We start from the raw sequence: 13,700 nt of genomic DNA, 5'->3' as shown, positions 1-13,700 counted from the left end.
CCTTACAGAACCTGTCTTTTTCTAGTTTTCATTTTTCGAAAATTTGCCAGGAAACATTTTGTAAATCCAAATTGATTTCACCCCTCAAATGCATGGAATCCTCTCTAATGCAGATCTTTCTTATTTTCTGGTATTAATTCTTTACCTGGAGTAACTGAACAGTGATCTTTAAAAAAAATAAGCCATGAATTGAAAGAAAGTTGTGACCCACAGCAGTGCAGCAGAGTCTCAATCAGTTATCTGTAACCTCAGACAAACAAATTTAAAAAACCATTACATATGTTAATATATGCACACCAGTGTTCCAGCTGGCTTGCACCGGTGCTACAATTATGCATAAAAGTCAGGAAATTATGTGTGGAAAGGCTAATGAGCAGCATTGTCTGCCCAATTACCAGGTTTACATATGCAAACAGTAATTTTGCAGATCTGTGCCTGGCAAGCCTTTTTTCTGAAGCTGCATCAGGAGCTCTAAGGTTAACTGTAACAGCAAAGTAACCCAAAACCACCTCAAATCTGCTTCAGGCCATCCTCCCTTTCCTGAAGAGAAGAGAAGCTTCATCTGAGGGGAAGATACACTGAAAGGCTGACCCAGGACACTGCCTAAAGAGACTCCAGTGGAAAGCCTGGCTAAATGGGAATTATGCTTCTTTTTTTTCAGGGATTCAGATTTGTTCCTGCTCGACTCTCGAACGATCTGGGCTGCAGAGGAAGGGTGGCTGGTGTTTGACATTACTGCAACCAGCAATCACTGGGTGGTGAATCCCCAACACAACCTTGGCCTGCAGCTCTCCGTGGAAGGCACTGATGGTGAGTGTCAGACATCAGACACCAACTGCAATCAGTGAGCCTCTGTCTCAGGTACCTGAGTCCCAGCCAGGGGAAGCCCTAAGCATTCATCACTCTTTCCTCTGAACAGGATTTCTTAAGCATGTTTTTCCTGAATTTGCCTAAGGTGGAAATAGTAGTAGTATTAAAAAAATAGCCCCTAGACATATTTGAGGTCAAGGATGTACTCAGATGCTGTAACAGATTGGTGACCTGCCTGCAGTAATTCCAGTATTAGCTGTGTACACATCCCCATCAAGGTAAGAATATGCTGCTGGCTAATTTGCAGGTAGTGCAATCCAGTCAAGGAGAGAGGAATAAACTTTGCTATGTGCAAGAAGACACAACTCAGTGATGTAGAAGGCTGCTGTCAGTTGGCACAGAAGGCCTCTCAAATTCAGAAGACAGCTAGGAACTGTTTTAATTTCCTTTGCGGCAGCAGAACTTACTGGTAAAGTCATGCATGGTCTGGATTCCAAGGTCTGCAGTACATGGTACAAATCTGTGAAGTTTGGGAATGAGTGGGAAGACCTGGTTCTGAAATATCTCCAGAAAGGATGTGTTTAGAGTCAGCTGTGGAGTTTTCCTAATCAGGTCTTAACTAAAAAGTCATGCTGCTTTGTCTTAACATTAAGATCCCTCATGCTCACTTGGAGGCTTGTGCAAGGAAACCAAAGTATCCTGAATCTTCCTGGGGGTTCCCAGGACCTGGGACCACCTGGAACTGCCTGGCTGCCCCACAGGAATGGTTAAGCAAAAACCAGCTCAAAATTATAAATACTCCAGATGTAGTTATCTAAGGACATAATTTCATTCTCCGCACACTGTGTCTATGATATCACTTGCTCTTGGCTTTTATGCAACACTCTGCATGTTTCCAGTAAGTAGCATTTTGCATAAAGACTGTGCAAAGTAGTTTTGAAACAGGCAACCTACAGAGAGTCATTTACATGGCAGGGTGATTTAACTCATGTGAGACCTGCACAGAGAAGTGCACAGGGTTTGTTTTAACCTGCCCTTTCTGAGTGATCAGTGAACGCAGAAACCCAAACACAAAGAAGGAGCCTCACCATGGAAGTTAGTGGTCCCCACCCTAAAGACATCTTTGTATAAAGAGTCAAATTCAACCTGATTTACAAGTTAATCTTAACTCTTAAAGTTAGAACAGTAAAGCAAAATGACAGCCAAGTTTAACCCCTTTTCAAACACTTTGCAAAGTAACTTGCTGCTTTCTCCAAACAGATTAACAAAATACTTTAATCAGCCTGTCATTAAAAATTAGAAAATCCAACTGCAGTGTTCAGTAAGTAAATACAGAGATACAGGACCCAATTGTCTGCTTGTCTTCTGTAACTAATTTCCTTGGCAGCACACCTTTGCACTCACATTTCTCTTCCATACACATGAATTTTTCTTTCTATTTTGAATGGCAAGGACATGTCCTTCCTTGCTCCCCAAGTTTCCTTTTGGATTTAGACCAATTGTGTGCACTAACAAAAAAGCTGCTTTTACACCTGGACTTCATATGAAAATCATATGCTGCAAACACAGCAGGATTTTGATGCAACACTATATGCTTGGGCAATCCCCAAGGCTTTAAATGAATTAGAAAAACAAAACACAACCAAACCCAACTTTTCTTCATATCTGTTTTTACAGATAGAGTTCTGTAATCATGAAGCAAATACAAAAATACAAAATACAAAAAAACCCCTGACATCACAAGCACTGTCCAGATGAACTGATACAAAATAAGCAAATTTAACTGATCTTTGTATTTCTTTATAACCTTGCCAAATAAGTCTACCAACGTGTATAATAAGGATAGAATCAAAGAAGTTTTGTTTATTCCTGAGACCAGGGAACAGCTACAGCAGAAGAAAAGCTTGAGTGACTCAGTAGCCTTCAGCCCAGCAACCAAAGGGCCCCTCTCAGCAGCAGCACATGGGTTGGGTTTACTTGGTTTGGTACTTAAGATCCCATTTTTGACACTAGTAAAAAATCACCTCCAGAAGAGCACAGCTATTGCTTTTGTGGGACAAGTTTTTCATTGTCTAATGGTGATTACACACATGTCCTTGTGTTTAACCTTGCTTTCTGAGTGGGTAGGAAAGGTAGAAAGAGCATTTTCCCCAACTCAATGAAAAAGAAATATACTACTTCACAAACAGAGCATTACCTTTTTTTCCCCTAAGGCAACACTGCCACCATACTGGCCTTGAACGTGATGTGTTGGTGTTACACTGGTATTTTACTGGTCAAGTGACACTGATTGCTGCTCTAGTGCAATTCCATTAAACATCAGGATGAAGCTGGGTCCCCTCATGCATACTGCTGCTCTATTCAGAGACATGGGAAAGGTAAAATAATTTACACTGGAAAAGCCACAGCTGTGGGCTAGTTTAAACAGCTTTGGGAAGCAGAAAGGCTCATTTGAAGGGGCAGCATTCAGTGAACTCTAATGCCTGCAGGTGAGCTTGTTTTCAGGAAATAAGGCTCAAATCTGGCAAAGCCTGAGCACAAGTGGAACTACTTATATATTTAACATTGGCTGCTTGCTTAAGCACTTTGTGGGCTCAGCCACAAATGTTTAAAATGAAAACTATTTGGACAAGTTTCCAGAAAGAAGCTTAAGCAGAAGGTGAAGGAGTTGTTGATGTGTCCACATATAATTCTACGGCCAGGAGTTTCTGTATTTTCTCTTTTCACCCAAGCTCTCAGATTAGTTTTCCCATATCTTGCTTGTGAGGCCTGGTCATGCCAGGCAGTTTTCCTGCTGCCAGGGTCCTATTAAACACCTCTTGATCCAGCCCTCTTCACAAATCCCATCTACTGATCTTGGTTTTAGAAAAACCTAAAATGGGCTGCAGTCAAGGCCGGTCCATTCTTGGCCTTGAGCTTTGACTAGAGCTCCCTTTTCTGGGTCTGTCATATTTACCAATCTTTTGGACAGATCCAAGAGCAAAAAACAAAAACAGTGCCATAAAGACAATAATTTATAAGCCTTGACATTTACTTTACTCATCTTAAAAAGAGCAGCTATAGAATATCACCGAGAAATATTTTAGGTTACCTGCTTCTTTTCACACATTAATCAGAAACTGGCAGAGTAAGGATATTTCTGTCAGTGGACTGAGAGCCTCTTTCCTGCTCTCCCCAGCCAGGCTGCCTTGCAGGGCTTCTCCAGGAAAGTGTCAGCTGTCCTTTGGCACATTTGATTTGTGGCTGACAAGGCCCAGCTCTGTCCTTAGCAGAGGATCACAAAAGCCATTAACATAACTTGGACTTAGCAGCAGCACTCAGTAGCTTGGAACAGAATAATCCTGGATATCGTCCCTGCATTTCACAGCAGCACCCAGACATCCTTTGGAGGCAACAGGGGGAAATATTAAATTTCCCACTGCCACCCTCTCCTTGCCTTTTTTGTAAATAATGAATTCTACAGAGAAACCACCTAATTGTCTTTTACCAAAAATCAAATTATTTTAAAGCCCAAGATGAAGGACACAGGGATGGTTACCAGCAGTTTTGCAACAAAGCAATCAGATATGGTAGTGCCAAGATGCAGCAATAAGCAAAATGTCTCTAAACATTTGATTTTTTTCAACTAAGGTATATCTGGAACTCTGTCAGCATTCCATACAAGGCATTTTTATTTTAAGTTAATAACCTTCCAGTGGGAATTTAGTGTTCCTATGGGCTGAGTTTTATGGCTCCTTTTATAGGATCACTTCAAATTATAGGTTGGTGAACTTAAAGAAACCTCTCTAAAGAATGCAGGAAAAGTTAATGCTAAGCGGATTTAGGGTAAAATAATTATATATAGGGCTATTTTATGTAACTTTTACACGCAGATATAAAATGAAGTTTAGCTGTGCTGAGCTGCTCTCGTCAGAAGCAGCTTTGCCGTTTAAGTCCAGGTCCTTGGTGGATCAATGCCCACAGGAATCACCCTTAGCAGCCAGCAGCTCTCCTCCTTGTTATCCTGACCGTGCTGGAAAAGCTGCTGCAGCCCCTCTTATCAGTCTGTTCTGCTTCAAGGGCAAAGCATCAACCCCAAGCTGGCGGGTCTCATCGGAAGGCACGGCCCTCAGAACAAGCAGCCCTTCACTGTTGCCTTCTTCAAAGCCACCGAGGTCCATCTCCGCAGCATTCGCTCCACGGGAGGGAAGCAGAGGAGCCAGAATCGATCCAAAACACCAAAGAACCAGGAAGCTTTCCGGGTGTCAAACATTGCAGGTATGCTGTGGGTTGCTGGGTCTGTGTTTCTGGGTGTGGGATAACGTGGGAACAGTTTCTCCCACGATGTCTGCTTGTTGTCTCTTTGGTCCACCACTGGTGTTCAGTTGTTGGTTTGAAACTACGTGGGATTAGGGATTATTTCAAAAAAGTTAGAAAAAGAATGTTTCGTTGGTGCAACGTTAAATTGAGGGATTTCTTAATCCAAATGAAAAAAACCCCACCTAACCAGAAGAACTCTGTTGCTCCCACATGAAATAAATTCTCATTTTGAAATAGAAGATAATTACATTAAAGAAATGAGTAAGTCATGAAAACAATATTTCAATGGGTCTGAATCCAAAGGCTGTCCATATTCAGAGTTTATGATTTTAAGTTTAGCCCCCAAAGAGTGTAGAAGTCCCAAAAGTCTTGCATAGAAGAGGAAAACCTATTCTTTCTTAGGATAACCACAGCTATTCTGGGGGGAGCTCTGCTTCCTAATATGGAAGAAAACTCCATCAGGCATTTGAAATAGAAACGTGGCTTAATTATGTGATACCTCAGAGTAACAGGCCCTTGGTGATGGTCCCAGCAGGAGCCACAGCACAGCCACTGCAGAGGCAGCAGCAAATTCCAGCTCTGTTTCTGTGAGAGCCTCACTGAATGGAAGGACAGCTTGTGGGAGGCAGGAAGAAAAGGAAAACACAGCTTCCAACAACAGGAATTGAAGTCATATTTTTATAGAATCACAGAATCATTAAGATTGGAAAAGACCTCCAAGATCATCGAGTCCAACCTTTGACCCATCACCACCTCACAACTAGACCATGGCACTAAGTGCCAAATTCCTCCAGGGATGGTGACTCCACCACATCCCCAGGCATCCTGTTCCAACGCCTGACAAGCCTTTCCATGAAAAAACTCTGCTCAAGCCATTCTTTGTGGTACTTCCACTTGGATCTCCAGCTCAGGCTACATGTCCAGGATGGGCACACGGTTTCAAAACTGCATGAGGAGTTATGGTTGTTCAGTTCCATGATTCAGATTTTATTCATTGGTTCATCATTATCAGCCATTACGAGGAGTCTGCAGTCTGGATCCAGCTGCACTGGTCAGAAAAGCAGATTCTACACTACTTTAATGTCCCATGTTGCTTTTTTAGACCTGAAGGTGCAACTATCAGCAGTGATTCAAAGACAGGAATTTAGAAAATAGGTAAAGGGTGCCTTTCCCTATCACTCTTTTCATTGATTGTCCTTCTGTGTCGTGGACTATAATCAGAGAGATCTGTGTGTTGCTACTAGGAGGTCAGGGGAAAAAAATAAAAAGGAAAAAGAAAATAGCTATTTTCCCTGACCTTTTCTGGCTTTGCACAAGAAGGGTATTTCATATGTGGTAAACGCTGCCATTATTTTATGACTAAAATTGAAATGGTTAAAAAGGCGCCCCATGTGCAAGAGCTGAGCAGCAATGCCTCACTCCCTGCTGGGGGCTGTGGGTGCTGGGGCAGCCCAAGCTCATGGCCACCCATTCTCCCCATGCAGAGAACAGCAGCAGTGACCAGAGACAGGCCTGCAAGAAGCACGAGCTCTACGTCAGCTTCAGGGACCTGGGGTGGCAGGTAAGGGCTGTGTGTCACTGAGGTGCCTTTGCACATCACTTATCCAGCTGAGTAGTGAGATCAAGCCAATAACTGGATTTTTTTTTATAATTCTCAGGGCGAAAAAATTGTATATTGCCTTTAGCACGCTCAAGTGCTTCTGCTAAGTTGGGTATACAAATATTTAGCATGAGGTTGGCTGGAAACTCAACACCCTTAGGTCTTTTTGACAAACTGTGGCCCTGGCATTGCTGAAGGCTGTCCTTTTTCAGTTACCTGTTCTTTTAGACCTGGTTAAAAACATTTTCCTTTCTGAAAGCTTGTATCTGTGTTGTGGTGCTGGGTGAAGTGACCCTTGTGGAAAGCCAGGAGGATACTGATGAATGGATAAACGACTAAACCCAGATGTTCAGCTACAATATGGGCACATTTGCAAAGTAGAATGTGTCCCTCCAGGAAAAGCAGCTGCTTTAGAGGGCTATAAGAGAGCACTAAAAAGGCCAGTGTGCCAGATATTTATTTTGCAGGCCACTGCAACTGTACATGGATGTCTGAATGGATAGGTTTATGTGCTGGTTGGCTTTTTGTTTCACTGCTCAATATTTCTGTCTTTCTCCACAATCTAATGGCTTCAATTTACTCAAGGACTGGATCATCGCTCCGGAGGGCTACGCTGCCTATTACTGTGAAGGAGAATGTGCTTTCCCGTTGAATTCATACATGAATGCTACAAACCATGCCATTGTACAGACACTGGTAGGTGCACTGTAGCTCCTGGTACAGGGGTATATCTGATAGGTGCTGTTCAGAAAGAAGTTTATACACAAAAGAGGCTCCAAGACCTAAGAAGGAAGGTCTGCATTAGGTCATACGGTGCCTGCAGAATCTGCTCAACATGTCTGGCCAAGTGGCCTGAATTAATAGTTGGCTGGAAATTACTCTGCCTTTGCTTGCAAGCATTGACATGCTCTCTCTAGTTTGAAAGAGCCCTATGATAGGCATCATGATGGGGGTTTAGTCCCACTGCATGGAAATGAAAGAGCAAGATGTGAGACCCACTATCAGCATGCCTTGAAAGAGCTCTGTAAGGATCCACTGAATGTGGATTTGGGGGCAGACTGAGGAAGGGGTCAGTGAATCCCAAAGTTACATGCACAGAGCAGCTGGGCTGTGTATTTACTTTATGAAGTTGTGCAAAGTTGTCCAGATGGGAGCCCTAAGCTCATGACACAGCACCTGTGTTTTGGGAAACTGTTGGCTGGGGCTACCCAGCCCAGCTGTGTCACCAAAGCCACTGCACCCCCAGCTGACTTGCCTGCCTGGACACCTTCCCTACCCAGCTGGGCTCCAGGACCTCTGCACACATCTGCAGGGCACAAGGAGGCTCACTGCACCTTCTCATCGATATCCCATGTCCTGTGCACATCTAAAGACAACATTGCAAAAAATGTTAGGGAAACTAGAAGCAACTGTTTCCAAGGGATGAAATATCTGCATGTTTTTCTCCTGGTAGATTGCCTGTATTTGCCTTTTCCCCCCTTCTCCTTGGAGGTCCCACAGCTTGGAGTACAGGGGACCTGGATCCCTTGGCCCCTGCTGAGTCTTGGTGCTGCTGGGCACAGGGACAGGGTCCCCTGTCCAGGGCTGAAAGGATTGTTAACAAAACCTCACCCACACGTCCCACAGAGTTTATCGTAACTAGTACCCGCTGCAGAACCCTGACTGCTCTGACAAATGGGAGTTTTCTAATGAAAACCTGCCTCACTGAAAGATTTCCAGCTAGATCAGCCTTGGGCGCGCGCGTCAGCCTCCACACAGGCAGGGGACATCTCGAGATGTTCGTATACAAAACCAGGTGTTCCAGACGTGTCCGAGTGAGGGGGTGGGACAGACAGAAGGTTTTCTGGGAAAGAAAAACCTGGGGGAGGAGAGGGGAGAAGTGAATCCTAACATGCCTCTACTTTCATTCCCCAGGTTCACTTTATAAACCCAGAGACTGTGCCGAAACCCTGCTGTGCTCCTACACAACTCAATGCCATCTCAGTGCTCTACTTTGATGACAGCTCCAATGTTATCTTAAAAAAATACAGGAACATGGTGGTACGAGCATGTGGCTGTCATTAGACTTGTAGGAAAGAAAAAGAGGAAAGAAAAAAGTTATTTGTAAAGAGTGGGTTTGTATGGCTATGTGGGGGAGGGGAAAATTTTAGCGCTCCAGCCATGGGTTTAAAAAAATCCCAAACAGTTTTTAGGACCAGGCCTCTGAAAGATCAGACAATGGAACAGTTTCTGGATCTAAAGTGGCATTTGAACACATTTTGTTTTAGTTTATTGCAGACAATGAGCTTGTAAACTGAAACAAGCCAGAGAAACTGTTTAAAACCTAATCTGCCTACAAAATTGGCTCCTACAATACATACTTTTGCAGATGAGTCTTTCTGAAGATTGCAAACTCACCAGTGTTGATTGTGAGTTAAACAGTAATAATCTGAGGTGAGACTGTGCTGTGACTAATAAGTGTGTGTAGTTCCTGTAACACAGTTTGCAATAAAATAACTGAACAAAATATACCTGGAGTGAACAGGTATTTTGTTAGAGAGTTATTACTTCCATCCCTCTGCTTCAATTTCATTAGCAAAACCAAAGATAATTACGTGCAACTTCCAGTTCTAAAATACAGTAGCAAAAGCTGGATGTGGATTTACACAAATTCAAAGCACAGACCAGGCTAAGAAAATAATAATTAATTGGCAAGCAAAAGAACTGAAGGAAATACTTCCAAAGAGCAAGACTTCTGGGGCATACTTTTATTATCAACAGGGAAGGAAATTTCCTCTTGCAACCAGAAAGTATTTGAATTTGCTATAAATTTGTAACACAAAGCAGCAAAATGCTGAGAAACAGAGATTAACCTAATTTTTAGCTGGGGTATCCTAAGCAGTTATGGAGCTGTGTACTCCAGCTAAAGATCCCACTGCTGTTTGGAAAATGTCCATTGACTTCACTGACGGAACAAGTTCCAACACTTTTGGGAGAACATGGAGGCTCAAGTGCAGAAGGTGCTGTAAGCTGGGACATACACCCAGTACCACACAGACTAGAATCAAGCTGGGAAACCTTCCTTCCCAGGGGCAGTGCTTCTGATAAACCCTCTGCTCTGTTGGCTTCTCCTCAAAAAAACCCCACAAAAAAAGTCCCTTTCAAGAGCCCCCAAAAAGCTGAAACCAGAAGCAAGAAAATGTCCCCTTAAGGCTTTTGTTTTTCCTTCTTTAAAAGTCACAGGTTACACAAACATCACACTTAAGTAATTAAAACTCTATTAAAGTTTTTGCAAAGAAGAATACAAAGTTGCAGCAACCAATCACAAACCAATTCCCCACTTTGGCATGTGCTGGTTACCAGAGGAGGACTGGCATAAATTTCACCATGGGGATAAAAAGAAAATTCTGCCCAATAAAACAACAGGTCCACAGCACACCCAGCTCTAAATCTCCAAACTTCAAAAACCTAAACCTCCAACAGATGGGCCCAGGACATAATAAATCCCTGGAGATGGGTCTCTGCTCAGCAATGTAGCTGCAGTGGGAACTTGGCTCCGTATTTTTTGCCTTAGAGGAGAGTTAGAGAAAGAAGATAAATGAACACAACCACCCCATTCGGGACATCACTCACTGCTCTTCTCCCTTTAAGTCACAGATCAAATCCAGACCAGATGCCTCACTTTAAAAAGAATAAGCAAAGGAAGTAAAAAAAACCTTACTGTCTATGAAATAAATTGGAAACTTGCTTATGATGGTCTAATTCTAATCTCATCTAAGTCAATTGGTGTTTTCCCAGCAGTTTTCTCAGTAGCAGGGTTAGGCTGATGGGAAAGTGGAAGTCCATCCACGACGTCGGTAGGTTTTGGAGCGGGGCCTTGGGGAGCAGTTGCTACATTGGCAGCTGTGCCTGGCATCCAACCCGGGCAACTCCAACCTCTGCAGGACCAGCCTGGCTGCAGCAGGCACGTTCCACCGGCAGGACTCCTGTAAACTACCCAAGGTGACACCTTGGCCAAAGAGTTACAGACAGCCCCACGGCAGGACAACAGCTGAAGCCAAAAGACCGTCTCTCCTGGAGCCTGCAGACGTGACCATGTCCTGATAAACAGCCAAAACTGCCCTCAGTGCATCACTTATTTAGGCTGAGGAATTGAAATCACAGCGATGGGAAGCGTCTTTTGACTTTGCATACGTATATACACCAGTGCTTCTGTAAACCTCCTAAAGGAAGTGAAGGTGCTGCCTGGAAAGTGAAAAGCTGATCATGCCTAAACTTCCACTATTTAGTAGTCAAGGATTAGTTGTTTCTTTTGGGTGTTTCAGTGTTGGTGGTCACTGTGTTGGTGTATTGCATTTTTAACTTGGACCACAGTATCTTGCTGTATAGGATTCATATATTAAATATTATGTGGGGATTGTTTCTGTTTTGGTTTTTTTGTTGTTGTTTTTAAACATAATAACAAGATTTCTGTTGCTAGGCTCAACATCAGCTTCACTGTTTGTACATTTTTATGTAAATAGTTGTCACAGGCAGAAGAAGAATTATTTATTTCCATCTCTAATTCCTTTTCAATCACATCCAGGAAAGATGATTCTCGGTTCCTAAACACATTTGTTTCCTTATTTAAGAAGATATTTATTAACAGTTGGCAAAAATGCATACACATTTCTGGTTCTTTTCATAGAGCAGTTGTCAGAAGCCTTTTTGTACAAACTAGTAAAATAAATCATTGCAACTTTACAAAAGATATCCCAACGACATTGTGTATCTGTGTGGTTATTCTCCTGATATTCAAAGAACCTTTTTGGCTGGACAATATTTCATCTTGAGCCTCTGTTTTTATGTAGCTCAATCTCTATGTACGGGCAAACCCAGCACATGTTGCTATTTGGTGCAACTCCTTTGGTCCAAATACAACAGGGAGGGAAGAATACAAAAAATATGAATGTGTTTTGCAGTCTGCACTGCAAAGATCCATGATTGAATTATAGTGCAGCTGTCAGCAGCTGTTTCAAAGAAGCAGGGGGTAAATTAGTTCTGTTTACTGCTAACATAGTTCAGAGATTTAGTCATCCCAATAAAATTATAGAGGCACAAGAAAGGAAGAAAGAAACTCCAAAGAAACATCAGCCAAGAAGCTGACATTTTCTAATTTAGACTGTTTTAGCATATTTCAGAGATGCTGCTGGCATGAGGTTTCCTACTGTGGATACCACACTGCATTGCTATGGAGGCAGCTGAAAAAAAATAATGGGCTAAATCTCTCATTAACTAAACTTTATATCTTCGGGGCATAACAGCAGTTTTGGGGTTCTTGTTTACTTTGAGCTGTGAGCCGAGTAGTGCCAGTTTATGTAGATGTATTTGCTGAGCCAGAGGATTAAATCATCAGCATTTTGGAGTTAATTTGCCATCTTCCACAAGCAATTACAAATTCATAAGTAAATTTGCTTTGTGCACTGCTCAGAAGTCTAGCAAAGCATCAGTGGAAAGACCTTTACTGAGCTAAACCAATACCTCCTCAGCTTCTGTAGGCCTGGACTAATTTTAGAAGAAGGATCCTCCGGTATTTCTCATTATGGTCCCAATTCTCTGCATTTAGATCCGGTGTAAGTCAAGGGGAGTGCCAGAAAGGGGAGGAAAAATAAAATAAATCAATCATGCTGCTTTGCAGGGCCAGTCTTGCAGCCAACAGCAGCTTTACCACTAACTTCAACACGTCCAGCCTTATATCATGAAATATCAGTTGGTTTCCAGCTCTGCCACAAATACACACAACTTGCTGGATGTGCTTTGGAGCAGCTTTCCCAGCCTGGGAGCCAAAACTCTGTTCCCAAGCCGGCTGCAGCCTCCTCTTGGTCTGCAGCACTCCCGTGGCTTTGTCTCCTCATCTACTGTTCTGGAAGAGGAATTCTTGACATCAATACGTGCGCTGCCATAAACTGGCAGGGCCATAAAACTCTAGTGAACGAGCTTCAAAACAGCTAAATTTATCTGAGTAATGACATTTTAAAGCACATTTAAAACATTTTATAGATCAGTTATTTTAACTTCCTTTCAGGCCAGACTTTGAGGATGTTATGTTTGCTTAATTGAGCTGTTTCAGATCTGTTCCAGTACTGACAATAGGACCCTTTTGTCCCCACGCAGGAAACTGCCTCCATTGCTGCCAATGTTCATATAATAAAAAATAATGATTTAAATAAGCCTTCGTGTAATTTTAAGATTTCTGATTGTTATGGAAGTGTCAGCTGTAAAGCCTAAAACCAGAGAGGGAGAGCAGAACTCGGGCAAGTGCAGCTCAGCAGCAAGGCCAAGGGCTGGGGGATTTCCTTTGCTGCTGGATTCAGTCCTTTCACCTCTGTCTGCAATGGTAACAGATAAAAAACCCCAAAATTCCTCTTTTGAGTTCAGAATTTGCATCTTCTCTATGCTTTCATCCAAATACCCTGCTTGCTCACTTCCATTGCTGCCACAAACACATTATTCTCTGTATTCAGCCTTTCCTTCAGAGAGAAATTTTGCCCAATTAAGTTAAAAGGAGCCTGTTTGAAGTTTTTATTTATCAGGTAATGATTGACAAGACCTCGAGGCAAAAACTAGGAGCACTTTATACTACAGTCATTCATTACCCAAGTACAAAAGCAACACAAATGGTTTATTATGGCCACTTTTAGTTACTCTGTTTTAAATAAAAATATCTATTCCTTTTTCCTGCTTAATGCTGTGGAATTTGTATTCCTTAACCAGCATCTAAGAAACACCAGGAGTTTTGGATAACATGTTTAATGCACTGATTTGTTTCCTAGTGTGCACATGGGTTTTCCAAGGGTTTGTTGCTCCTGTCCGGGTAACAGGAGCACACTTTTAAATATTAATATTTTGAAATTTATTTATTGTAAAGTTTGCCATTTTAGGAAAAATCTTCTGTTTTCTCCAATTAATAGAATCTTGATGTATGAATTATTTCTGTAAATGAAGACAGCACAATCTTAAACACAAAGCTTGA

At 42.4% G+C, this 13,700-nt stretch overlaps 1 protein-coding gene across 1 annotated transcript in view; it reads left to right on the top strand.

Moving 5' to 3' along the window:
- Positions 1-11,440, top strand: part of BMP7 (bone morphogenetic protein 7) — a 46,315-nt gene extending 34,875 nt beyond the window's left edge. The window contains exons 3-7 of the mRNA XM_032705262.1: positions 662-810; positions 4,870-5,067; positions 6,594-6,670; positions 7,295-7,405; positions 8,624-11,440. Of these exons, the coding sequence (XP_032561153.1) occupies positions 662-810; positions 4,870-5,067; positions 6,594-6,670; positions 7,295-7,405; positions 8,624-8,773 (685 nt within the window). The 3' untranslated portion in view covers positions 8,774-11,440. The remainder of the gene's footprint in view (positions 1-661; positions 811-4,869; positions 5,068-6,593; positions 6,671-7,294; positions 7,406-8,623) is intronic.
- The last annotated feature ends 2,260 nt before the right edge of the window (positions 11,441-13,700 follow it).

The sequence above is a fragment of the Chiroxiphia lanceolata genome, chromosome 17 (genome assembly GCF_009829145.1).
Source record: "Chiroxiphia lanceolata isolate bChiLan1 chromosome 17, bChiLan1.pri, whole genome shotgun sequence".
Taxonomy (NCBI): Eukaryota; Metazoa; Chordata; class Aves; order Passeriformes; family Pipridae; genus Chiroxiphia; species Chiroxiphia lanceolata.
The sequence above is the reverse complement of the archived record's forward strand: the minus strand, read 5'-3'. Positions and strand labels throughout refer to the sequence as shown.